Source organism: Alexandromys fortis, unplaced genomic scaffold (assembly GCF_014885135.2).
Source record: "Alexandromys fortis isolate MF-2015 unplaced genomic scaffold, M_Fortis_MF-2015_v1.1 scaffold_144, whole genome shotgun sequence".
Classification (NCBI taxonomy): Eukaryota; Metazoa; Chordata; class Mammalia; order Rodentia; family Cricetidae; genus Alexandromys; species Alexandromys fortis.
In genome coordinates, this window is record NW_026068021.1 from 891999 (window position 1) to 919337 (window position 27339).

A 27339-nucleotide genomic window follows, 5' to 3' on the forward strand; every position below is an offset into this window, starting at 1 on the left:
CAGCAAGAGACAACAGACAATGGAGAGGCTGCATCCAAACAGACCGTGACAAAGAATTTGCCAGAACAAATGAAGGTTTAGACTCAAAGTATCTGATACACCCCGACTTCAGAAGCAGCCCAGGGCTGTGCGAATGTGAGGACCAGAGACTGAGTCCCAGCACTCACATGAAATCCTGATGGGCATGGGGGCCCAGTACAATCCCAGCACTTAGGAGATGGAAAGGGGGGATCCTTGGGGCAAGTTAGCTAGCTAATCTAGTTGGATTAGTGAGAGACCCTGCCTCGATACAGAAAGTGGAGAACAGTCCAAAAGATATCTGGTGTAAGTCTCTGGCTCCCACACTCACATGTACACCACACAGATGCACATATATTATGCATACACATGAAAAAATAACAAAAGATCCTTCTGTAGCAGGCTTTCTTGGATTGTCAACCAGATAAAGACAAGGAGACTTGTCAATTATGAATGTCTGGCCTTATCTTATAACTAGCTCTTATAACTAAATTTAACCTGTTTCTCTTCATCTACGTTTTGCCCCAGGGCTTTTTACTTTTCTTTCATTCTATATGTCTTACTCCATGTCTATCTGGCTGGTGTCTCCCTCTCTCCCTCGTTCTCTCTTCCCCTCTCTCCCATTCCTTCCTCCTATTTATTCTCTCTGTCCATCAGCCCTGCCTATCCCTCTACTGACTAGCTATTGACCATTAAGCTTTTTATTAGACCAATCAGGTACCTTAGGCAGGCAAAGCAACACATCATTGCATTGTTAAAACAGTGCAGCATCAGCAAATGTAACACATCTTTACATGGTTATACTGTGTGAAGGTGTATTTGCTGTGATTGGTGTAATAAAAAGCTGAATGGCCAATAGATAGGCAGGAGGTATAGGTGGGACTTCCAAACAGAGAGAAAACTCTGGAAAGAAAAAAGATAGAGTCTCTAGACAAACATGGAGGAATCAGGATAAACAGTATGGAGATGAGGTAACAAGCCTTGTGGAAGAATGTAGATTAAAATATATGGGTTAACTAAAGTTATAAGAACTAGTTAGGATCAAGTCTAAGCTAAGGCCAAGCACTTGTAATTAATAACTCACCATATCATTGTCTGTGATCTGGCAGCCCAAAGAAAAATCTGACTATACCCAGCAGCCTCATGCCTGGGGTCTAATTTGAGGATACAGAGCAGCAAAAAGACAAAATGTTAAGACCAATTTCTTGGTAGAAGAATCCCTTCCTAACCCTGGCCTTGATTCTTCATTCCCTTTGACTTCTGGAACCCATGCACAGGGTGCCTCACATAGCACAGAACTCTAGGCTGGTGGCAACAAGGCTAAAAACACTAAAAGAACAAGATTATTTAGTCCAAAGTCACCACAGGGGCAGCCTGGTCTACAGAGCTAGTTCCAGGACAGGCTCCAAAGCCACAGAGAAACCCTGTCTCGAAAAACCAAAAAAAAAGTCACCACAGGGGTACTTAGAAGTGGAATAGTGTCCTTGAGATGAGACCAAGGCAGAAGGAGAATCCCAGTCTGAAGAAGACCCACTTGCTGTGACTGACTTTGAAGATGGGAAGGAACTCTGAGACACAGGACAAGGTGACCTTCAGTAGCTAGAATAGTCCTGCTGAGAGGTAGCTTCCTACACACCAAATCTTGGGTTCCCAAAATGGAACTGATTTTTACCTACATCACAGAATTCAGCTCCTCTCCAGAGTCTCCAGAGGGGGTGCTGTGCTATGGGCAACATGCTTTAGCTATAAAACCCACACTAGACTTGCAACGAACTGATCTCTAATAGCATGTTGGTGTTGGGTAAGCACTCTGTGTTTGGCAACTTGTTGATGGCAGTGGTAGAAAACACAGGCCCAACATGGAGAAGAGGCTACACAACCATAGCAGGTGAAGGCTGGGGAGATGGGGGAGCGGACAGGAAATGTACAGGTGTGGACTAGCTACTTTATCACGAGGGCAGTGAGTGCAGAAGGCCACATTCCACATAAGGACAGTAATACAAATATGGAGGTTTGTTTTTGTTGTCAAAGAGAAAAGAGAAGGGCAGAGAGCTCGGGAGATAGGAAAGATAGTTCATTCAGTAAAGTGTTTGATCCATAGAACCTAAGTTGTTGTTGCTTTTTTTTTTTTTTGGTTTCGAGACAGGGTTTCTCTGTGGCTTTGGAGCCTGTCCTGGAACTAGCTCTGTAGACCAGGCTGGTCTCGAACTCATAGAGATCTGCCTGCCTCTGCCTCCCGAGTGCTGGGATTAAAGGCGTGCGCCACCATCGCCCGGCCTGTTTTTTTTTTTTTTTAACCTGGGCATGTCTGATACTACTCACTTGCAATCCCAGTGCCTAGGAGTTAGAGACAAGAAGACCCCTGGGGGTAGCTGGCCATTAGCCTAGACTGCTCAGTGAACCCCAAATGCATGAAAGACTCAATCTCCAAAACCAGGTGAACAGTACCCGAGGAACAAGAGCTGAGGTTGACCTATGGCTTCTATAGGAATGCATGTATATGTGCATTGTACACACATGTGCACCTGCACACACATCAATACATATACAACGTACTGATTCAAGTAGGCATAATTTTCCACAAGATGCAGTAACAGGCAGGGAACGTAGACTTCCCAGCACATCATTTTTCTATAGCTTTGACTCTGCAATAATGTAAATAGTTACAAAGTGAAAATAAACTTAAAAAGCCCTAGCGATTTCTCTCAGGTGAAATGATTTTTTTTCAGAATCTAACTGCTAATAAGCAAGGCAAAAGAATACAACAACTGAAATGAATGTGTCTAGTTATATACAAATTGGTGATGAAAGAGTGGATAAAAAGAATGCTGTTGGGTGATTTTTTTTTTTTTTTGAAGCTCAGCAATTTGGCTGTGAACACAGGAGAGAATTAAACCTAAGGATAAACCCTTATGCTGCATTCAGTGGTCATGTTGATTACGCTGTTGGAATCACAGGTTTATATTCAATATAATAGTCAGGTAAAGAAAATAAGAACACTGGGGTTTCTGAAAAATGCATATAAGGCAAATTTACTATAAGATATGGATTTAAGGATAATGGTATTTGATTTGAATTGAAAATATCACTGTGACCTTATGGTGTTAAAAAATATACATGTTTCCTGGGGCTGAGAGATGGTTCAGGGGCTAAGCTGCTCTTCCAGAGGACACAGGTTCAATTTCCAGGATACACAATGGGGTCTCACAACCATCTCCAACTCCAGTTCTAGTGGACCTGACACCCTCTTCCAGCCTTCCTGAATACCAGGCACATGTATGGTACATAAATGTGTATACAGGCAAAACACTCATGAACATGAAATAAGTAAACCTAACAAAAATGTTTAGTGTATTTCCTCTCCTGACCAAAAAGGTTCAGAAGCAATGACCAGATGGTAGCAATGAGCTCCCTGAGCTTTTGATGCTCAGGTCGTGATCTTCAAATGTTACTCAGCATTATTTAAAACCCAGGCTCATGTATAAACAGCTCATATGAGCTTGGACCAGGAAGGCATCATGTCCTGGGACATTATATACCACCAGAAAACCAAATCTTCTCATGTCAAAAAATCTAAAACATGAAGGGATAAAGATGGGTGGATTTAGGGCTCAAAGAATAGCGATGGGGGCAAAGGAGATTGATACCTCTGTGAGTGAAGGGCTCACCACACAAGCACAAGGACCTAAGTTTGAATCCCTAGAACCTACATAAAGCTGGACATGGTAACATATGTCCATAATCCCTGTGTTCCCATGGACAGATAAAGAGGCAGAAGAAGTTTAGGGGCTCACCTGGTATACACAGCAGGCAAAAGAAACTTTCTCACACAAAATGAAGGAGAGGACCAAGACCTGAGACTGTTCTTTAACTTCCACGTGTGCACCATGGCATAAACATACAGACACACAGACACATACACATGACTAACATAGAGCAATGAGTACAGATGCCTGGAACACACTGAATATAAAAGCATATGCTTTCACAATTGTTGCAATATTAGGAAAGAGACAAAAAAGAGAAAGTAGATCTGTTTAACACTAGTAGAAGGAGGCAGTGCCTTATTTTGATAATTTATAAATGAGTGTTTTCTGCCTTCTTGGCTTTGAGAGTTCCCAAACGATGGAGGGATTAGGGTAAGGGCTTTCCTTCAAAGTTCCAGAGACAGAATGAGTAAAAGTTGAGAGAATGGAAAAATTTCCACTCTCAACGTTAAACAAAACAAAACAAAACAGTTCAGGTGAAAGAGCATGCATGGATGAAGAGAGAAAACACTGATAGGGAACTGATGGAGTAGGGATCAGGAACCAGGGAGTTCATTCCCTCCTGCTGCTTTATTTAGCATAAGTTCATGCTCTTTATCTATCTCAACATGCTCAGAGAACCAAGGATATGCTGAGGACGCAGGAAGAAGAGAGGGTGATACAAAAGTGAAAGAACATTTCATCAAGTTTTTGTGATGAACTTCTGGTTCAAAGAATATAGAGGGACAGAGGAGTGCTAAGTGATGTGACTAGAAGGAATCTTGCAAGGACCTCTCCAGTGTCTAGGTGTTGTCAATAGGACATGGCACTGGGAAAAAGGGCAGAAGACTTTTTGAAGAAAAAAAAAGAGATGTAATCTATAGTGAGAGAGAGAAGACAAGTGACTGCCAGTGGATGAGTGGGACTGTAAGGGAGGGGAACAAGGAGTATGAGAATGCATCTGGGAGCAACAGGTGTGCTTGATACTTCAGTCCACAAGGAGCTTGCTCAGCAACCAGGACCAATAAACATCAAGACAGTTTTCCATAGACATTTTTCTTCTTAAAGTTTCAAAGTCTGTTTCCAACTTTTTTTTTGTTTCATTCACTTTTTTTTTTTTGATTAGGCATAAAATACAGACATACTCTTATTTTTCTTAAGTCAATAGTCTCAGCCCCAGGGATGGTTAGCTCCCATCGAATTAATTTACACTGTGGGGATTCTATGGGCTTGGTGAAACTTTTGTGCGTGTATGTATAGGATTTGCTTTCCAATTCATAGCCAGTAACCAGGAGAGACTCCTGCAGCCCAGTGCAAGAACAGTGATGAGTCACCAGGATCTAATTACACGGGAACTACTTCTAAACAACACCACTCACTGCTCACAATTTGGCTCTTCATCTTTTCCTCTTTTATCAGAACATGGAGTTGGTGGAATGTGTGGTATTCATCACGCCAGAAGATCCTATCCACATACAGCCCTCCTAGATGCCCAAGCCCACCCATGTTTATTATATCCCCTGACACTACATTGAATCTTTTCCTTGGCCCATCCTTGGATATATATGCTAGATTTTCCCATCACTTCCTAACACTCTATGCTGTCTCCAGACATACCCTGAGGCAGGAGATCCTGCCACCCGCGGATAGAATGGTTCCTTCCACAGCACAAGCTACCACTGGATCCCCCATGCCCTGAACAGCACCTGGAGACTAAGCCTGCTCTAGAAAGCAGGCAGCTGTACCCATGATGCTCTATGCCAAACAAGCTGTACCAGTCTGGTAGCCAGTTAACTGTGAAGTAGAATTTAAAAGTCAGTCAGTTGCACTATCTAACTTGGGGTACCATGCTGGAACAGCCTTGAGTTTCCTCCTTTGTTTTCACTTCTGGCCACCTGATAGGGCCCTGATTTTCTCATCTTTGCCCACCCTGTCTTCAGTGTCCAATTTCATTCCTGTCTCTGCTCTTCCCCTTCATGCACACCCCCTTTTAGCCACCCTGGACTTTCTCTACGGGGACCATCAACACTCCCTCAAGGGCAGGTCCTTACCATCTGCCTATTGGGAATCCCTAGCTCCCAGGGTGTGGAAGTTAACATTGGCAACTTGATAGCACCTAGAATTATCTAGGAGACAAACCTTTGGCCATGTCTGTGAGGGGGTTTCCAGAATAGAGGTGGGAAGACCCACTCTGAATGTGGGTGTCCCCACCCATGGACTGGGGTTCTGGACTAAATGAAAAGGAGAAAATGCACTGAGCATCAGTAATCACTCCTCTTGGCTTCCTGACTGTGGACTGTCTCACTGTGACTTCCCGGCCTTTTGTGGACAGTGCTGCATTGTTATCCAGAACGAGCCTTCCTTCCTCCTTAAGCTGCTGGTCAGGTATTTTGTCGCCACCTACCTGCCCCTCCACAATCCACCTGCAGATGGCCGTCTTCCCATCATAGCCAGGTCGGAACTGGAGTGTGGCTGAGCGAGGGCTGATGTTGGAAATGACCAGGTTGGATGGAGCACCAGGAAGGTCTAGAGGAGGTGAGAGAGTCAGGAAGAGGGTTAACTTGTGTCCCAGCTTAGGGTGGGTGCCAAGCCTGTTAGGGAGGAAACGGCTTCATAATGACTCTTCATTACAAAAGACACTTGTTTACCAAGCCGGGAAAGCGAGAAGCAGTGCAGCTCCCCTCAGCAAGGCCTCACAGCGGGATCCTTCCTCTAACAGGGTCACCCGCTGCGCCCCAGGCCATCTGAAGTGGCATTAGGAGACTCCTGTCTTATTCATCTCTACAGAGAGCAGATAATTAATAGGTGCTTGTTGTGCAAAGAAAGACAAGGGAACGTGATTACATCCTCCAGGCTCCTGCCCCCGGCACCAAGAAAGGACTGTCTAACTTCTTTTCCCTGCTCCCGTGATGCCCCGGGAGTCAGGATTGAGGAGGGGATAGAAATCTGTAGGTCTTGGATGTGGTTTCCAAGACAACCAAGAGCAGGTGACAGTGCAGGACTCTTTCCTGGACTCAGTTGTTCTGGGAACGCCATAGGTGGAAGGTGAGCCTGCCATCTGAGCTTTCCTGGGCTCACTGAGGGCCACTCATACAGAGAGACCCTGCTGGACTGCTCTCTGGGAGGCCAGGCTTACCTGCAGGTTCAACCAAGTGTTTAAAATGAGAAATTCCAAAGAGTAAGAGAATGGGTTAAAGGGAGAAAAGAAAAATAATGTAGACAAAAACTACCTTAAAAAGGCAAGACAAAGGACTGGAGGTATATCTCTGCAAGCTGTGTCCACACACAAAGCCCTGAATCCCCAGCACTGCATAAAGCCAGGCAAGGCAGTGCACCCCTGCAGATCCAGTACTGAGGAGATGAAGGCAGAAGGATCAGAAGTATGGACTATCCTCAGCTACACAGGAAGTTTGGGGCTAGCCTGGGATCCAGGAAACCTTGTCTCACAAAATTAAAATAAATGAATGGAACAAAACAAACAAACAAAAACTAAAACAAGATGGGGGGGGGTGTCGCTCTGTGGTAGAGCACTTGCCTAGCATGCACAAGGCTCAGGGTTCTATCTCCAGGATCTAAGAGGTGGAAAGAAAGAGAAGGAGGTGGGGATGGGGAGGGGAGAGACAGGGAAAAGAGAGAAGAGGAAGGAAGAAAAAAGGAAATTAGAGAGGGAGGAACGAAAGCCTGCTTGCTGTCCTCAGGTGTCTGAGAGGCTCTGTCCCAGCTTGCATGAGGGGTATCTGAAGGCAGGTCTTGCCGCAGGATAATAAAGCCCCTATATTGACAGCCTGCTATTGTCACAAGCAGGGTCTCTAGGACCTCAAGGGTCCTTCTGCATCTGGCTTAATGAATTTGACGCAGAAGATGTTTAAAGCAAAGGACAAGTGACTCTTCTTTCTAGTCCTTCACTCTCTGGATTCTTAAAACGCCTCTTCAGCGTCTAATGGATGTAAACCTCCAGCCTGGCAGACCCAAGCCAGCTCCCCGGAAGGACTCGCTGCAGGTTCATTCTGTGGGTGCTCCCGAGTGTCTTAGCTAGCTACAGGTGATCTGGCTTTAGGCAGCTCAACAGTCTCTCTTCAGGGCAACCATCAGAGGCTCACTCAGAGCAAATGCTTCCGTTTCTCTTCTGTGTCTCCCCATTGCAGTTCCTAGAGACATATAGCCTGGAGACAGTAATGCCAGATGTAGAGAGGCCTTCAGAGGTCAGTGTACTCATTCCCTAGCAGGGATGGACAGTGTCCAGGCCACAGAACTTTGTAACCACACCAGATGTGCCTGCCCATGGTCTCCCTGGTGCCGACTCCATTTTTAACACACCAGACAGTGCCCACACCACTGCTGTTGCTACAAATGTACTAACGGTATTTCAAATCTGTGGTTTGGATGCTGTAAGTTATATGGGAATTGGGTATTTGGGTAAAATCAGTGAGTATGGGCTGGGGAGATGGCTTAGTCAGTAAAGTGCTGGCTGTACAAGCATAAGAGACTGAGTTAAGATTCTGAGAATATAGGATAACGGGCCAGTGGAAAGTCATCCTGTCCTGAGCCTATCCCCTAACTCAGAACTTGGGAATTCCCACCCCATGACTCAGGGTGAGCAAACAATACTTCTGACCAGCTTGTACTTTTCTACCAGCTCACTGCACATGCTCCAAAGACCCTACAGAAGCCTGCCTTTCACCCAGCCCATTGCTGTCTCTGCTCCTGCTCAAAGGCAGTTGTCATGCTGTGGTTACCCCAACCCATCTCTTCTGGGGTTTTGCTGCATGGTTTGATTTTGTAGTATTCCTTGCCTCCCTAGTGCCAAGATACCCCGGTGCTGGAAAACCCTTTTACAGAACCCATATACAAAGCCAGGTGTGGTGAGTGACACCTATAATCTCAGTTCTAGGGAGATGGAGACAGGAGGATCCGAGAAGCTTGCTTGGCAACCACTCTAGCCAATCAGTGGGCTCCAGGATCAGTGAGTGCCCCTGTCTCAAAATAAGATGAAAAGGGATTGAGGAAGGCACAAGATGCTGGCCTCTGGCCATCACGTGCATGTGTGCACACAGGTCTACACACAATAAATACATCAATAAATCCGAAATGTTTTAAAAGGCCTCTTTCTGCAGGCTGGAGACGTAAAGCGATGCCTTGGTGTGCTGGTCTTCCATGCATATGGGACTCATCCAGACCAAACTCAAGGAGCCTCACCTGCCAACTTACTGTGTAGCCAAGGACTGTCTTACACTCTGGATGCACACGCCTTTCCTTGGGCAACCCTTGTATTCTAAGCGTGCACCGCCATACCTGGTTTGCTTGTGCAGAAACCAAACCTTGTGTGCAGTAGCTGAGCTGCAGCACCAGCCCCTCCCACACTTAATTTCAAATGTATTTCTTATTTCTCTTTCTCAAAGGCATCTACTGTCCACGTGGTCACTGGCTGTGGACCTGCAGGGTGGAAACCTTGGGCTGGGGACACCACATTTTTGCCCCGTGGAGACCATCTCTCTCCTTCCTTTCAAGTCACTTCTGCTGGCTTTCACACTCTGGAAAGAGGCACAAGGTCAGATACAGTGGAAGGCTAAGCCGAGGGTGGATCAGTGTCCTTTGCCTTCGTGTCTCTGTAGGAGGCTAAGCCCCGCCCTTAGCTCTCCAGGCACTTGGTGAATTCTGCATGGAAATGCCACCCTATTGGAGGGCCAGAGATGCCAAACACAGGCAAAGTATGCATATTGTACCCTGCTGACCTGGGGGTACTCCGGAAGAAATGGTGGACGATGTGGTCAGGCCCACACCTGCGGCGGTCACGGCAGCCACGTCGATGGTGTAGGTGGTGAGAGATGACAGTCCACGGATCTTGTACTCGTGGGTTGTGCTGTTGAGGGTGTGTGTGAGCCGAGAGTCGTTCTTCCCATACACCTCCCAGGAGATCTGATAGCCTGCAGAGACAAGGGAAGAACTGAGGCAGGACCTCCACCAGACAGGTGGGAAGCCAGCGCTCCTTGAGAATGGGGTTCTGGGACCTCAGGAGCAAGGTGCACGGACAAGAGGTGACAGATGCGCCCCTCCAGCTGCAGTGCTGTGCTTAGCTCATTCTTGTCCAATCAGGAGACATTACACCATGGTTCCCATCTTCATTAACTACTGTTTTCATTACCCAGAACCCCGAGTGGGTGGCTCACTCTAGGGTCCTATCTCATGTGCGGAAACACTTTTAATGTGTGTGTGTGTCTGTGTGTTTGTGTGCATGCATGCGAGTGTGCTTGTGTGTGTGGTGATTGACAGGCCATTCTTCCGGCTTTCAAAGGGAAACATTTCCTTTTACCTGCCCCTGTTTTCCCAGTTTTGCTTTGCCTCTGAGCTTTGCCCCGCTCCTTACTGAAGATGCGGTTTTCTAGGAAAAAAAAAATTTAATTTTCCTCCCGATTCTCGTCTCAGTCTGGCGGGGCCTCGTGATCACAATTTATTCAGCCTCAGATTCCATCGTGACTTGGGGCTTAGAGAAAAAAAAACCCAACTAGCGCCTGAGTCAACCCCTTTTGAGGGGAGCTGATGGGATTAGAGGGCGCTTAAAGTGTCTGGTAAAGAGGGGACAGTGATGGAGAGAGCTCCCGGGGTCCTCGGGCGAAGGAAAACTGCTGAGGATGCCAGCCCTTCACTCTTCTCAGTCAATAAGCTCGGGGATACGGAAGCTCTAAGACGCATTGTAGCTCCCCTTCACTCAGATGAAAGCCATAAATAAAGTTAGAAACTGCTCTTGCGGGTGAACAGAAACTTAGAGGATGGTGCCTCGGGACTTTAATATTTTGAAAAAAAATTTAATGTCAGAATTCACCCCCTGCTCGCTGTCCCCACAGTCATCAGACAGCGTGGTAACTACCAGGTACCTTCAGGGAGACTCAGATGTTGGGGGAGGTGTAGCTGGAACAGCAAGGCAAGAAAGACCACTGGAGGCATGCAGCGGCCATGGAGGGATGCTGGGGCCACGGAGGGATGCTGGGACCACAGAGGGATACTGGGGCCATGGGGGGGGATTCTGGGGCTATGGGGGGATGTTGGAGCTATGGGTAGATGCTGGGGCCATGGGGGCCTTGAGGTCGCCTGAGTGCCTGAATTCCAATGGCCAGGGATGGAGCAGGTCTCTGCCTTAGGGACATGGAACATCAAACCTCACTACTCTGTGTAATCTACCAAGGTCTCAGGCCCTAGTCCCTGCTCCATTTTCCCCATGGTACTGGAAAGAGCGGTTCCCATGCTGTCTCTGGCTGCCACCTTCCCTCCAGTCTTGCCCAACACCAAGTCTTAGGTTCTCTTTCTTCACCTACTGCCCATACTGCAGAGTTTCCATGGACTGGGGCTAGGATCTGAATAATCTGCTCAGGTTCCACAGATTGGTGTAAGATCTGAGCATTCTGCTTCAACTTCCACTGCTGGGTGCTAAGATCTGAGTACTCTCCGCCTGAACTGGCCTTCTCCTGTAATCAGATTGGTGACTGCCCTAAATGTCACCACAGAACCTTCATCCAGTAACTGATGGAAGCAGATGCAGAGATCCACAGCCGTGCACTGGGCTGAGCTCTGGGGGTCCAGATGAAGAGAGGGAGGAGCAAAGGAGGTCACCATCCTGACAGGGAAACCCACAGAGACAGCTGACCTGAGCTTGTTTGTGGGAGCTCATGGACTTTATACCAACAGGGAGGGAGCCTGCATGGGACTGACCTAGGCCCTCTGCATGTGGGTGACAGTTGTGTGGCTTGGTCTGTCTATGGGACCCCTGGCAGTAGGACTAGGATCTGTCCCTGGCACATGAGCTGGCTTCTGGAGCCCATTCCCCTAAGGTGGGATACCTTGCTCAGCCTTGATGTTGGCGGGGGTGGGGGACAGGAAGCTTGGTCCTGCCTTAATTTGATATGCCATGCTTTGTTGACTCTCATGGGAGGTACTGCCCTTTCTGAGGCGTGAATGTGGGGGAGTACAAAGGAGGTAGGGAGAGGAAATGGGAGGAGAGGAGCGGGTGGAAACTGTAGTTGGTATGTAAAATAAATAAATTTAATAAAAAATTTAAAAATAAATAAATGGGATAAAGCTTTTTGTAATAAGCAAAAAAACAAAAACAAAAACCCAAAAAACAAAACAAAAAAACCAAAAACCCTGACAGAGTACCCCCATTAGCGCTTTCTTTGTGGTTAATTTGAAATTTTGAGAAAAAAAAAAACAAAAACAAATAAACTATGCTACTTCTAGCATCTACGATGGCTGATCTTGACTGTAGATTCGATAGACTCTGTACTCTTCCAGGAGGCAAGTCTCTGGTGTGTCTGTGAGGGATTTTCTAGACTGTGTTAACTGCGGTGGGGAGACCCATCCTAAACACAGGTGGACTCTCTCATAGGCTGGGGTCTCAGATGGAATGAAAAAGGGAGAAAAGAAGCTGAGCCCCAGCATCCATCTGGCTCAGTCAGGTATTTGGTCCCAGCAAGGAGAAAAGTAACCAATACAGCATCGACCAACGTGTAGCCCTCGGGTTGCAACTAATTTGCAGTAAGGAGGCTACTTTTTCTTGTTTTTGACTTTTTATTATTTGCTTACTTACTTACTTTGTTTTTTTGTTTGTTTGTTTGGAGACAGATCCCAGTAAGCATCCCAGCCTGGCCTTCAACTCACAGATTCACTTTGCTCTGCCTTCCTAGTACTAGGATTAAAGTTGTGTGCCGTCATGCTGGGCCTTTTCTCTACATGATGGCTCAACATATAGACCTCCAAGGGAGGTCAGCATTAGGGCATCCAACGCCAGTGCTGTGAGGAGCCTGGAGCTGGAGACAAGGGCCTGAGAGGCCATGTGATCCTGCATGGAGCAGGGAGATTCAGGGCTCTGTGCCACTGAGGCGAGGACCCACATTGCTGCTGGGCCAGTGAATTCCAGAGGAGGGCCTGTTTCAAACGGTGTCCCAAGCATGTCACCTGGGCTACATCATGCAATCCACAGGACACATACTTGACACCGAGATATTGTTTATCTTCACTTTACTAAGAAAGAAATAAACAGGGGTCCCAGGAACTTGCTAGAAATCAACAGCCCTGCTTCAGGGCCGTCTTCTCTGTCTGTGGTCTGGACAGATTCCAACAACAACCCTGGCTCTGGCGGGGTTTTTTCCTGATAAATCTTTAAACAGTGTGAGATTCCTGGCCGCTCTGAAGACCTGGGAAGGGGACTTGGCTGTGTTGGATGCTGCCACCTTGTCTTCCAGGAGGTTGTATTTGTTTAAAAGCTGCTCTTTAGCAAAAATTTACCAAACACAGCGTCTTGTTCATCACGTCAACCTGGAGCCAGAACACAGCAATTTTCAGTGTCTCCAGTAAGCACAGCGCCGCTGGTGTCTGCTCGAGTACAAATGGATCACACTGTCTGCTCGACTCATTACCGACACAAACGGACACCAAATGGACAACTGAAGAGCTTGCTCTGGGACTGGGGAGATGGCGGCTCAGTGGATAAAGTGCCTGCAAGAGTTTGATCCCCGGAACCCACATTTAAAAAGCCAGATGTGGTGGCACATGCTTGTAATGCCAATCCTGGGGAGATGGAGCCAGGCAGATCCCTTGGGTACAACAGCCTGCCAGCTTAGCCTAATTTGTGAATACCAGGTCAAGTCTCAAAAACCAAGGTGGGTAGTGTTTGGGGATCAACATTGGAGGTTGACTACTGGTCTTCATCTGTGCCCACATCAGCATACATGTGTATGTCCTCCTCCCCCCCCCCTCCCCGCGGCTCTGGAAAGCATAAATAAGATTAGTGCCAGCACAGAGAAAGCCCTGGCTAGTAACTTCCAATGAGCAGTATAATGGGATATTGCCACAGGGCAGAGGACAGGGAATCTGGTGTGTAAAGATGTCTCCCCTCTATTACACACAGCCTTGGAGACGTGGGTGGTGGATGCCGGCAGCTCCGGCCAGCAAGTGCTTCATCTAACTTCAGCTTGCGGCAAGAGAGAGCAGAGCGAGACTTTGCCAAGAGCCAGCACTCCCAGCCACCTCCAGCTCTGCTTCTTACCTGCCGGGGATGGCTCTGCTAACGGAGACTAACGACCATGGGAGCTTCAGAAATAATTTTCTGTTGATCTGGAGTAAATTCTCTACAAGAGAGTAGTGCATCCAATCACAGACTGTCTGTCTGCATCCCGGCCCTCATAAATCAGGGTTTACTGGGGAAGAGCGCGAGATACCGCAATTTACAACAAGAGCACAATGGGCAATTTACTCAAGCAGGTGTGCGGCTGCCCTTGCTTGAAGCTTCCTTCTCGTTCTGGCCACAAAATAAAATGGAGACATGGAATGGGGGTGGTCACCAAGGGCCAGGCTGATAAAACAACGTCTCTGACAGACAGCCTGCCATAAAGGTCACATTGCCCAGGACCAAACTTTTAGATGTATGTGCCTCCTGCAGTTGTCTTCAGCAGTGGGATATACGTGTGATGTCTTTGAAGGACGGGGTGTATGCTTGCTAACATTCCCTGACCTAGGCTCAGAAGGCCAGGTGTATTTGCATGTGTGTATGTGTGTGTGTGTGTGTGTGTGTGTGTATGTGTAGGCCAGAGGTCAATGTTTTCAATCCCTTTCCACCATAAGTTTTGAGAGATGGTGCATCTTGCTGAACCCAGAGTTCATCAATCTGTAAGATTCGCCTGTCCTCATGTTCTCGGTGCTGGGAACACAAGTGTGTTCTGTGTGCCTGGCTTTTTGTGTGGGCTCTGAGGAATCAGATTCACATACATATGCTTTACTGACTGGACCCTCTCCAGCACAATGTTGACCTTTTGGGGGCTGCTAGCTTGTCCTGGGGAAGATTCATGGGTTTTTTTTAGGGGTGGTGCCTACCATTAGGCAGGGTGTGGAATGCTGAGTGAGGAATACTGATGTGGGGGAGAGGGGTCACAGTGGGACAGGGGCTGGATGGCATCTATCCATGAACATTTCCCCTCTATAGTGCTTCTCAGAGTGGCAGGCATCGGATCCAGCCTCTACAAACACATTTTCACAGTGTGGGCAGGAGAGAGGAAAAGCACGGGCCATGCAGCCAGGAGTGGACAACTTTGGTCCTGATGTGAAGGGCAGAGTCTGTCTGAAGCTCTGCTCATGGTGGGGCGGCCTCCTCGCTCAGTCGAGGCCGCAGTGGAAGCAGGCCAGCAGAATCCAACTGGGAAACATCCAAGCTCGGAGGGTCAAGCTCCATCATAAACACTAGCCGCTCGCTTGTGACTACAGGTATTTGTTTAAATAAAGTATGAAAATGAGTTCATTAGGCCCCATTAGCTGGCGAGAGCAGATGATCATAAATTGGCGGTCCTGGCAGCCAGCTTTAGGCCGTGGAATGTTGGCTCAGCCCCACTGGTCTCCCCTCAAGCCATAAAACAAGAATGAAGTGCATGGGCAGTTTAGAAGGAGGGTGGAGCTCAGGAGGGGTGTGGGGATGTGGATCTGGGAGGGGCGAGGCCCTTCCAGGTTAGGATGCCTATCAAAGAGTCTTGGACAGTTTCTAGAACACAGCACATGCCTGGAGGCCATTGGACAGGCGAGACCGCCTGCCCCTCTCACTCTGCAGCCCCACCTCCAGAATTAATGATGAGCAAGGTTCGGATCCGGCCCCCAGATCAGAGCTAGAGTGGCCTCCTTATGTGGATGTAGACATGGGTTGGGAAGGAAGTGCTTGCTATGAACACATGAGGATCTGAGTTCGGTCCCCCAGTTCCTTGTAAAAGGTGTGCTATCTCTCTATAATCCTATCACTCAGCCTGCTTGCTGAGTTCCAGGCCAACGAGAGAACATGTTTTAAAAAACAAAGTGGTTAGTACCAGAGGAAAGACAACCGAGGAGTTGTCTGACCTCCACATACAATGTGCACATTCACCTGCACAAATGCAAACATGTTCTCACGTGTACACACGCACACTCAGAGCTTCTATTAAACAGACGTACCATCATCTCTCTGTTACCATTTGTTTCTGCCTTCTGTGTGACATAAAGACATATTAACCTACATCAGGTCTCTGCTGCCTTCCTGGTCCCAGTCCCTGACTGTCCTTTCCAGGTTGGTTTCCTCCTGCCCCAAGCTTGGGGAAACAGTCTTGTTTATATGCTGTCTCTGCTGTCTTGTACTGGGAAGTCATCCACAAGAGGCCTGGGCTTTGACACCTCACCCCCGCAGGAGTCAGCTCTGGTCCCGCAGGGTGGACACTGTCCAGTCCAGGCAGAGTCAGGTGGACAGGTGTCTGCATGCTACTCGGCAGGTAGGCTCTGAGCGGGGCTAGCTCTAAGGTTCCGAGAACCACGGTGAGGGGCTCTGGGGACACAGCTCATCACAGGATAGCCCATCCTGAGTAGTCTCTGAGCTGCTTGCCGGGGTCACTGCTGAGAGCTCTCAGGGGCAGTGGCCCTGTTCCAGAGACAGTCTGGGATATTCCTTGCCCTAACCTCACCTCAGGAGCCAGTTTGGATACATCTTATCTAAGCACAGTGGAGATCTGGGCAGGGCAGGGACTACAAAAAGACAGGCAACAAGAACAAACGCTTAGGGGAGGAAGAGAGGGGCTGAATCCAAAGGGAATCCATGGACTGAGCAGCTGGGTGCTACCCAGGAGGTGGCCAGAGCACACCGCACACATGCTTTTCTTCATCTTTGTATATGTTAACGTATGCAGATGTGCATACATCTGTACGCATGCAGCGGCCAGCAGACAACCGAGAGCGATACATGGAGAAAGCTCTCGTGACAGCCTTCACCTAGGCAACTGCACTAGGCAGGCTGGCCAGAAAGCCCCGGGGATCCACCTGTCTGTCGCCCCAACACTGAGGTTACAAGTACACATATTACCACACATGACTTTCCGACACAGGTTCCGGGAACCGAACTCATGTCCTGACCGACTGAGTCATCTCTCCCCAGCCACATGTGTGTTATTATTAAATGTGTTGTGTTTACATTTTCAGTGCAGACAGACCGAAGCCATTTGGACTTAACACACAGCACGGCTAGGTATTTCTTTGGCCTTGGGCTTTGGGAAACTCGACGAAGGCTGCGGGTGCGGGGAGGGGGCCTTCCAGGGAGAACAGGAGTACAGTTTGTACCTTACTCCCAGCATGGGGTGAGACAGAGATGGGCAAGTGGCTACCAGAGGCCACTTCTGAGCCGGGCGATCATGGGGACCCTCACCCCCAGTCCCTGCTGCCCAGCTGGGGTAGAGGATGTGAGTGGTCACAGGCTCCTCACTGTGGAGCCTGGCATCAGGGCGTGGTCAAGAGGTCACTACTCCCATCCAGGACACTGACAGGGGCAGGGGCACAGCCCAGCCTGATGGCAGTCACAGGACACCTCGCCTATCTTAGCTCCCCACGGCATGTCTGCACTTCTCAGACATAGCTCAGTGGAAGAACACGAATTTCCTTCAGCGACTTTTGGGGACTCAGGGAATTACTCACTGCCTAGCTTCAAGCCATGGTGCCACACAAAGGAACGAGTCAAACATTAAGAGTCTTGTGAAGGTGAGCTGCTCCCCAAGGTCCCTGCCAGCAAGGGGTTTACTGTGAAGGGCCAGCCATGCACAGTTTATCTTGAGTGTGACTCATGGAGATCCAGGGGGCCTAGGACCCCTTTGAGCCCGAGACTCTTCAATCGACTTTATGAAAGCAATAGAGTCCCTTAAACAATATCTTCATCCCCACAGCACTTCCATGACCTTAAGTTCTCAAGATGTGGCGGGGTCGGGGCAGGAATGGGATTTGGAGCCAGGAGGTCGATTGGGGCCTTGTCCGGCCTTGCAACTGGCGACAGAAGGTGGAGGGCAGAGACATCAGTGCTATGGTCACTGCCCTACCCGGAGGACATTAGACACTGATCTGCGCACAGTAGCTGTGCCTGCTCTTCTCCCGGGCCTCGGTTTCTTGACTGTAACATGGCCAGAATAGCAATACAATTCTACACTGCTATGAGAACTGAGGAAAGGTACCCCAAAACACCAAACCTGATTCTGGTTGTCCAAAGAGACTTCTGCAGCATCCGAAGCAAGGATTAACTCCCAGCTCTGAATCTGTGGTCTTCACAAGGAGATAAACCACACCTCCTACTTGCACTGCCCCACCCTGCACCTCAGTACAACCAGAAAGACCCATCGGTTACTCCCAGGAGGCCCGGGGCCACTCTCAGTAGCTGTGTTTGACATGGGGGCCACCCCTTCTTGTTAGGACACACTTGCCGATTTCCTTTCCAGACGAAAAGACTGCTTACCCATAATGATGCCGTTTCTCTCCAGGGGCTCCTGCCAGCTGACCTTGAGAGAGGTGTCCAGAATCTCTGTGAAGCTCAGGTGCCCCACAGCTCCCGGTTCTGCCAATTAAAAACAAAGATACCTGTTAACACCGAGCTTGCCGTTCTTTGATCGAACCAGTGTGGACAGCTTTGACTCCGGAAGGGAAGGAGTGAGACGGCCAGCAGAAGCCGGTGTGGAACAAACACCGGAAGGCATGCAACCTGGAATAGGGGCCGGTTGCTGAGCTGTGCTCCTGGTCTTGAGTATGTTACTTTGCCAGCTCCATGCAGTCACACAGACAGAGGTGGAGAGAGTGGATACAGGAAACTTAGGCATAGCTTCTGTCTTTCTCCCTAATCCAACCTAGTAGAATAATTTGCCTGGGTGGACCTGGAAATCAGTTGCTTGCCAGAATATTCCATTAAGGGAATGGAGGTGTGGTTCCATAGTAGAATAAAGAATAACCTGCCTAGAATCCCCCAGTGAGCGGCTGGGGTGTGGCTCAGTGGTAGAGACCCCGCCTAGAATCCTCTGGAGAGGGGCTTGGCTTTGCAAGAGTATTTGAATAGAATCTTCCAGTGATAGGAGCCAGGAGTCTGGCTTTTATTGCACCCATTGAATTTTTGGAAGCCAGAAATGGAGCCTAGGGCCAGGGGTCATGCCTGTTCACCTGACCTACAGGTCTAGTTTCTGAATACTTCTCTCCCATAGGATTTTTCAGGAGCAAGAGAAAGTGCCAGCAAAAGGCCTGCACCATGGAGTCCTACCTAAGAGGAAGAGAAGATGTCTGGAGAAGTCAACCCACTTCCCACAGTCCTCTCAGCGGAGGACCTGCGCTAGCCGAGGAGGGAGCACCCTTCACTTCAAGGTACCTTCCCGTGGGTTCCCTTGCAAACCTGCTGGGAACAGTCTCACTGAGGGTTCCCGGGTGAAGCCAGGGTCTTACTTGGCCTGCAGGAGGGGACAGTCCCAGGCTCCGATCAGCCTTGCCACAAAAGCAGCAGCCAGTACTTGGCTCCCTCCTGGGACCATGACAAAGCCCCAACCACAGCTAATGAATTTTAAAACAGGTGCAGCCTCGGAAGCCGCCCTCACGGGGGGGGGGGGGGGGGTGAGAGCCCTGGAGCCTTCACAGAGGGGCTGAAACACTGACAAACGCCACTTCTCCCAGTAGAAGACGGGAAAATAGGATGGCTGTCAGGGCCGTGTCATCCCCTCCCCCACACAAGCTTCCAGAAAGACGTTCTGACGGGTTTTGTGAAGCAGCTTGTTCTGCGATCGATGTAGTAGCAGAGACAGCTTTCTGCTCCTTTTATATTCCCAGTGTTTCGGCTTCCTGGATTCTTGCCCGAACGTGCTGTCCTCTAACTCTGCTAATATCTAGGTTTCAATTTATATTCTTTTTCCCTTTACTGCGACCCTCCCCCAGCGGGTTACTAGTTCTCTGGGGCTCCGGAGAAGACTTACAGCTGCCGCCGAGCTTATGCCTGTGATCCAGGGCCTGACCCAGACAAGCTGCACCCTCAGAGTCAATGCCACCTTCACGAGGGCGCTACAACCTTCTAAACAGGACAAATAGGGCCCCTGCCTACTTAAAACGGCGGTTTAGGAGCAGGGGAGACGTCTCAGCTGAGGATCCGAGTTCCTTTTCTATTTTATTATGTTTGGTTTTTGGTTTTCTTATTTCATGGACGTGTGTGGCTCTATGCATGTTTGCGTGTATGGGGATATCATACTTGCGCACAGTGTGAGTGTGTGTGGTGTGTTTGTGTATGTGCGCATGTAGAGACCCAGAGTTGATGTTAGGAGTCATTAAGGCTCCTCTAACTTATTCACTGAGTCAGGCCTGTCAATCAAAACCAGAACTTTCCCATGTGGCTAGTCTTACTAGCTGCTTGATCTGGCAATCCCCTGTTGCTGCCTTCTGAGGCTGGAACCACAGTCAGTTTCAACGCCCACCAAGCCCTTAGGTGGGTCTGGTTATCCCCAGTCAGGTCCTCAGGCTTGCTTGGTAACGGCTTTACCCCCAGGCCCAGGATCTGAGTTCCAGCCCCACTTTTAAAAAACTGGGTGTCCTGTGGTACATTTATCATCTCAGCTCTGAGGAGGAGACAGGTGAATCCCAGGGCTCCCTGCTCAGCCAGCCCAGCCTATTGGGTAGCTCCAGGTTCATTAAGAGAACCTGTTTCAAAATATAAGGTGAAGTGATTGAGAAAGATACTGGACTTCTACACACACACACACACACACACACACACACACACACACACCATATAGAGACTGTGAGTCTCAAACTAATATATAAATGTATTAAGTAATTTTGTTGCCTTCTGTGCCTTCTTTCCCATGACCCATTCCAGGGAGTGATGTGATGACCTTTAACAATGGGCCCTGGGAAGCTAGGCTTCAGCACAGGAGAGGGATACTCACTGTCCTCGTGGGTCCACACAAGCTGAGGCGTGCTGGGAGGCCCATCCCCTGGTGTGGTAAAACACAGGACTGATGTGAAGTACGCTGTGAACTTCTTCAAGTTCGTTATGTAGCCATGGTGGATTCCATGGAAGTCGGGAGCAATAGTGACCACAGTGACAGTCTCAGGGGCATCTGCCGGCCATGCCAGAAGCTGGGAGGGAAGGGCAAAAGAAAGGACCCCTATAAAATGCATTTCTTCACTTAACTGTCTATTCAAAGTATAGATTACAATTAGTAAAATTAGTAGTATGTCTTTAGAGAAAGCATAGTCACAGTTCAATAAGTCTAGAAATCCCACATCATTTTTCTCTTTCTCATATTTGGGGATAAGTCCCAGAGTTTTACATATATTAGGCAAGCACTCTACTCAGATCAACACCCCCAGCCCCTCACTGGGGGATTCGAGGCAGGGGCTCTACCACTGAGCCACACCCCAGCCTCTCACTGGGGGATTCTAGGCAGGGGCTCTACCACTGAGCTATACTCACTGGGGGATTCTAGGCAGGGGCTCTACCACTGAGCTATACTAACTGGGGTGTATTTTAGACAAGTTATATCCCTGTCCACTTTCCAGAGTTTTAATAAGTTTGCCTGGCTGGTCTTGAACTTGTGGTTCTCCAGCATCAGTCTCACAAGTAGCTGAGTATGTAAGGCCTGGCTATATATTCTATTGTTTCTGATAATCCCACCATAGAAAAATTGAGTTTAAAATGTGTCTCATATATTGCTGTATATTTACACATGTATATTTAAGCTTGTATAGATGAAATAAATGACTGCTTAACTCTTGTTACAGTAATGGACACTCCCTTAAACTTCCATCTTCCCTTAGGGTACTACTGAGCATGGATTTTTTTAATAATGGGGGATAAAGATGATATCATCTATTGATAACTAATTAGCATAAGAAGATAAACACAAATATTCTCCAGATAGAAGTCTATCTATACTGGCTCAAAATGATTCAATAGGAGCAATCTTAATGATTTGTTATACTAGTTTCCTGGGCTGGATTTTAGCAGCTAGGTTAGAATTTTAAATAAAGGGCATATACAGGGGCTAGGGATGGTAGAGAGCTTCGCTAGCAAGCAAAAGACCCTGGGTTCTAACTCAGCACCACATGACTCCAACATGGTGGCACATGCTTGTCATACCAGGACTAAGGAGGTAGGAACTGGAAAATGGGAAGTTTAAGGTCATATTCTGCCACACAGTGAGCTTGAGGCCAGTCTGGTCCTCACAAAACTGTCTTACAAAAAGAAAAGAAAAGAAATATAATATATGGCTGCATGTGTGTGTATGTGTGTGTGTGTGTGTGTGTGTGTGTGTGTGCGCGCGCGTGCATGCATGCATGTGTGCGCATGTGTGTGTGTGTACATGTGGACATTCCATGAAAAGCCACTTGCATGATTTGGCAATGCTGTGTATGTGTAGTCTCTTGACACCATGCCTCTCCAGAACTGATTGGTTCTGAAAGCCAGCAGGCAGCAGGACACAGAACACATCTGTGCAGATCAAACTGACAAACCAGCCACCAGACACGCGCAGTGTTCTTGCCACTCAGACCTGGCAGGAGAGTCGAGAGTGAGGGAGTTTTGCCCTGATCAGTTCAATTTCCCTTCAAAAAAAGCATCTGCCCTTAGATACTCCCGAGGAAGAGCAGAGGCACGGAACGTGCCTAGCTGGGCCTGCCCTCATCACAGACAAACAAGCGTTTGAGGGAGCTGAACCCAAAGGGAAGAGAAAAATGAACCAAGTGGAAAAGACACCCTTTGAAGCTGAGCGCATTAGCGACTCACCTCTCTCTGAAGGGCTCCCTAAGTCTCCTGATAAGGGGTTAGTGAACCCACTTTTGTACAATGAAGTCAGGCTCCCACGTCCAACCAAGAGAAGTTGATGTAAAGGAAAGAAACTATGCTTTTGGAATGTGCACCCAAGTCCGTCTTACCTGGCAACAGAGCCTGTTCATTAATTCAGTTCGGGAAGGGTACCCCAGCCCACGTTCTCTGTTCTCCTGTCTTTGAACACAACTGTCCTCAAGGCAGAGAACAAAATGGTCTCTTTCCTGGATCGGAGCCTACCCCCCTCTCATGAACCCTGGGTGGGAACCTCCTTCTCCCATATCTCTTGCCCTTGACTCTGCATTCTGCCCGGAGAATCCTATTCTAGGAAGAAGTGGTTGGATAAGGCTGACTCCAATCATCTCCCATAGATGACTGTGTGTATGTGCATGAGATGAGTGTGTGCACGTGTGTATGCCAGTGTGCATGTATATGTGTGCCTATGGGTGTCCACGCAAGCAGAGGCCAGAGGCTGACATTGAGTGTCTTCCTCAGTAACTCCCCATCTTAGTTTTTGAGGCAAGGTCTCTCACTGAACCTGGTGCTTACTCATTCCACTAGGCTGGCTGGCCAGCAAACCCCAGGGATCTCCTGCCTCTACTTCCCCAGTGCAGGGGTTAAAGGTGTGCTCTGCCATGCATGGATCTTTTAGTTTTGTGGGTTCTGAGGGACCGCAAGTCTTTATGCCTGTATGGCAAGCACTTAACTGACCGAGCCATCTCCCAGCTTCCCCTGAAGTCCATTAATCCAACTATAGCCTTTTCTCCTGTGCCCTCTTAGCAACTGTTCATTCAAATTTCTGACCTGGGATAATTGATCAGACTTCAGACGGATGGTGGCCCCACCAAGGTTGCCTTACTCTGAATTTGCTGCCCTGGGTTTTCCATGACATAGGAAGGGTAAAACCCAATGTCTGATGTGATCAATACTGCCCATGAGTGCCAACTAGAGGACCCCAAACCAGGCCAGGTACCTTGTATCCCTGGTTGATGCCATTGATGAACTGCTGGGGCGGCGGGTTCCACAGGAAGTGCACGGTGGTGGAATTCACTGCTTCAGCCTGCACGTTCTGTGGGGGTGCGGTAGGCACTGTTCCCCAGGGAGGTGGAAGGCAGCACAAAAGGCGGAAGGCACCATGGGGAGAAGAGACAAAAAGGAAATCTTAGTCTAGGACTCAAGGGCAGATGGGAAGGGAGGTGAATGTCTCCCACGCTAACACTCCTGTAACAAAGGAGAATTGGGCCATTTCTCATTTTCTGTGGGAGAGTTTCTTCCTTCAGGCAGAGGTGAGAAACCGTACCAGATCACTGTTTCATCCCACAGACGGGCCTTTCCCACACATCTGAGATGAACAACACACGAAACCTTTATTGTTTCCTCAATTGCCCCGATTGCCACCTCAAATCATCACAGTCAAGGCGAGGTTTCATCTAGAAGGACCTTCTGCTTGCTATTACGTTCCAAGCTCTCCTTCCCCTTTCCAGGTAGCATTTAGTGCTCACTTGACACAACCTGGAAAGATGAGTCTGGGGGAAACTGGTGCTTGATGTCGGATGGCCCAGTACACTGTGGGCAACGCCATTTACGCAAGTGAGCCTGGGTTTCATAAGAAAGCCAGCTAAGTGTGAGCTAGGGAGCTGTGTTCCAGGGTTTTTGCTTCCAGCCCCTACCCTGAATGACTTCCTTCAGTGAAAGACCTGGAAGCAAAGCCATGGAAATGCTCTCCTAGTCTAAGGAGCTTTAGTGACATCATGGTGTGACGTCATTGGTGACATCATCATAGTGACAGAAAGGGGACTAGAATTCTCTCTGTGTGCGAATGTGGGTTTGTATGTAGCTTCACATGTGTGTGCAGGTGCACATGTCCGTGGAGGCCAGAGGCCAGCCCCAGGTGTTGTTCTTCTGGCCCTGTCCATGTTATTTTTTTTTAGAAATTTATTTATCTTTATGTGTAAAGGTGTTTTTCCTGCATGTCCATCTGTGTGCCATGTGTGTGCCTGGTATCCATGGAGGTCAGAGTGGGTGCTGGATTCACTAGAACTAGACTTATAGATGGTTCTAAGCTGCCATACGGGTATTGGGAACTGAATCTGGGTCTTCTGCAAGAAGAGTGTTATGAACCACTACGCCATAGCTACAGCCCCTTTTATTGCTTTTAGTTTTGTTTATATTTTTGTTTTTGATGCGGGCTCCCAGAGAGGATTACTTAAGGAGACCTGCAACTTGCTGATTACAATAAACTGGCCATTGAGCACCATGGACCTAACTTTCTGCTTCCCCACACTGGTATTATAACTGTGCTCCATGTCTGGATTGTTTAAAAGTGGGTTCTGGGGCTCACACTCATCTTTTTAAGGCAAGCACTTTACAGAACGAGTCACCCTCCCAGCTGCCCAGGAAACTCAGAGGATTTACTTCCAGGTCACTGTTCATCATGAAGGGAAGTAGCTCAGGCAGGGACTGGAGACAAAAGCCGCAGAGGAACACTGCTCACTGGCTTGTGCGCGGGTTCAAAACCATCACACTCCTCCTATGCGTAGTACTGTTCATTCATACACACAGCACTACAGGCAACTAAGGAATGTAAAGACTGTGAGAAACAGTCTTTCCTGCAGTTATTATCCAACACCATACGGTTAGAACCAAAACACACCTACAAGTAACATGCACACTGAGCAGGGTGTATCTATGTATTTAGGGATAAATCTGAATAAGCATATAGGTATGTAATAACAATTGGTTTTTTAAAGGGGGGCATACATTTGAAAGAGAGCAACGAGGAGCATATGTCAGGGTTTGGAGAGAGGAAGGGAAAGGGGAACGGTGTAATTATATTATAATCTTAAAAGTAAAAGTAAAAAACTTCTGCTTTGCTTGTTTCTTTCTTACACTCACAGAACACCTCCTGAGTTCAGGGATGTCCTCCTGGGGCGCCTGCCCTAGAGGATGTTCCTGGAATGCTGAGCAGGGCAGACGTGCATATGGCTTTGGGCTACCACCTTGATGGGACTGAGAAGTTAAGAAGCACCTCGGAGATTGGGAAAGCACACTCCACCTGTATCTGTGAATGTGTTTCCAGGAACCTAGGGGTTACTCAAGGGGAGGGTGCCTGCCCTGTTGTGGGACAAAGGCAGTCTGCTGCTATAGGTGTGGTCCCTCTGAGAGGTGAGCGGCCGTTCCCCACCATACCCTTCCCCCATGATGCCCTGCCTCGCCAGTCAGAAACAACTGTGCCAACCAACCACGGACCATAACCTCTCGGCCTATATAAAGCTTTCCTCCTTTGAATATTTTTGAATATTTATTTATTATGTATACAATGCAATATTCTGTCTGCATGTATGCCTGAAAGCCAGAAGAGGGCACAAGAGCTCATTACAGATGGTTGTAAGCCACCGTGTGGTTGTTGGGAACTGAATCAGGACCCTTGGAAGAGCAGGCGATGCTCTTAACCTCTGAGCCATCTCTCCAGCCCCATCCTTTGAATATTTTTATAAATTTTAAAGTGGCATGTATTTAATTGGGAAGAGCCATGTGAGTACCTCCGTGATTATGTGGAGGTCAGAGGACAACCTGTGGGAGTCAGGTCTCCTATCCTGTGGGCTCTGGGACTGTTGGGCTTGGTGGCAGGGGCGTGAAGCTGAGGTGCCATCTCTCCAGCACCATTACCCCAGTGCCTTCCCGTTGTTTCTGTCAGATGTCTGTATGCTGCATTCTGTCAGATAGACAGCAACAACAAAACTGAGTGACAAGTTCTAGAAGCTTTTTAGGATATCTTTTGGAAGCAAGATAGACCTTGGGAGGAGATGGGCCTGAAGAATGGCACTTCTGCCTGGGGAAGATGGAGTTACAAAGGAGCCCAGAGAGGGCACGCGTAGAAAGTGGTGTGGACTGAGAAGGTGGATGGGCCCCCTTGCACAGGGACAGAAATTCCCGACACAGTGGCTGCTCTTACATATGGTGGTCACAAAGATGGGAAAACTTCCTGGGAAAGGCTAGTGCTTCCAGGGACATAGTGCTAGTGTCCCTCAAAGCAGGGATGACCCAACTTGCCTGACCGTTAGTCTTCTCACGGCAGAGAGGACACCCTGGTTCTTTAGGAGTTTGTTTGCACAGTGAGGCTCAGACGCCAAAAGGATCCTTAGGTTCCAGGTAAAGGAAAACACATAAGTATTTCCTGTTACGAAGCACGGGGTGAGGACATGGTTCTGTTACGTGTGGCAGCACAGAGCTGGGGCTGTTGCTCACTGGGTAGAGCACGGCCTGGTACGCAGGAAGCCACTTCTAGTGCCACGTAAGCCAGATGAGGTGGCACGGGGTTGTAATCTCAACTCTGGGAAAGAAGGGCAGGAGGGTCATCCTCAGCTACATGGTAGCCTGGGTTAGATAACCCTGCCTCAAACACACACACTCACTCTCACACACATGTATACACACACACACACATACACACACACCCCTTCATCTCCACAGCTCTTCTCCATCATCTCATTTTATGCAGAGATGGAAGAATCTAGAATCCATCAGTTCTCTCAATTGACTCTTCAGGTCCGTGTTTCCTTTCCAACTGCCATCCCCCATGACCATGGCCTCCCCGAGTCCTTCCTGCCATCCCCCATGACCATGGCCTCCTCGAGTCCTTCCTGCCATCCCCCATGACCATGGCCTCCCCGAGTCCTTCCTGCCATCCCCCATGACCATGGCCTCCCCAAGTCCTTCCCTCCACACATCACAAGGAAACTGCCCAAGTTCCCTTTCAGTACCACGTGGACCACATGGATTAAAAATAGTCCCAAGGCCAGCTGTGCCTGGATGTAGACCATAGTGGGGAATATCAGAGTGACTGAGAAAAAGGAAAGCCTGGCAAACAATAGAATTGTGGCTTCTCTAAAGCCCACAGAGACCTGAACAGATCTGGGGGTCACATGGGTGTCAAATACAAGGAAAAGCAGTGCTGTTCATTGAGACAGACAGAGA

General features: G+C 48.5%; 1 protein-coding gene across 1 annotated transcript in view; it reads right to left on the reverse strand.

Annotated features, from left to right (window-relative positions):
* The window catches only part of Sdk1 (sidekick cell adhesion molecule 1), a 961631-nt gene that overhangs the window by 143957 nt on the left and 790335 nt on the right, over positions 1-27339 (reverse strand). Inside the window, exons 18-22 of the mRNA XM_050163182.1 lie at positions 23336-23451; positions 20480-20672; positions 18028-18126; positions 9497-9688; positions 6169-6290 (exon numbers count right to left, since the gene is read on the reverse strand). Coding sequence (XP_050019139.1) covers positions 6169-6290; positions 9497-9688; positions 18028-18126; positions 20480-20672; positions 23336-23451 — 722 coding nt within the window. The remainder of the gene's footprint in view (positions 1-6168; positions 6291-9496; positions 9689-18027; positions 18127-20479; positions 20673-23335; positions 23452-27339) is intronic.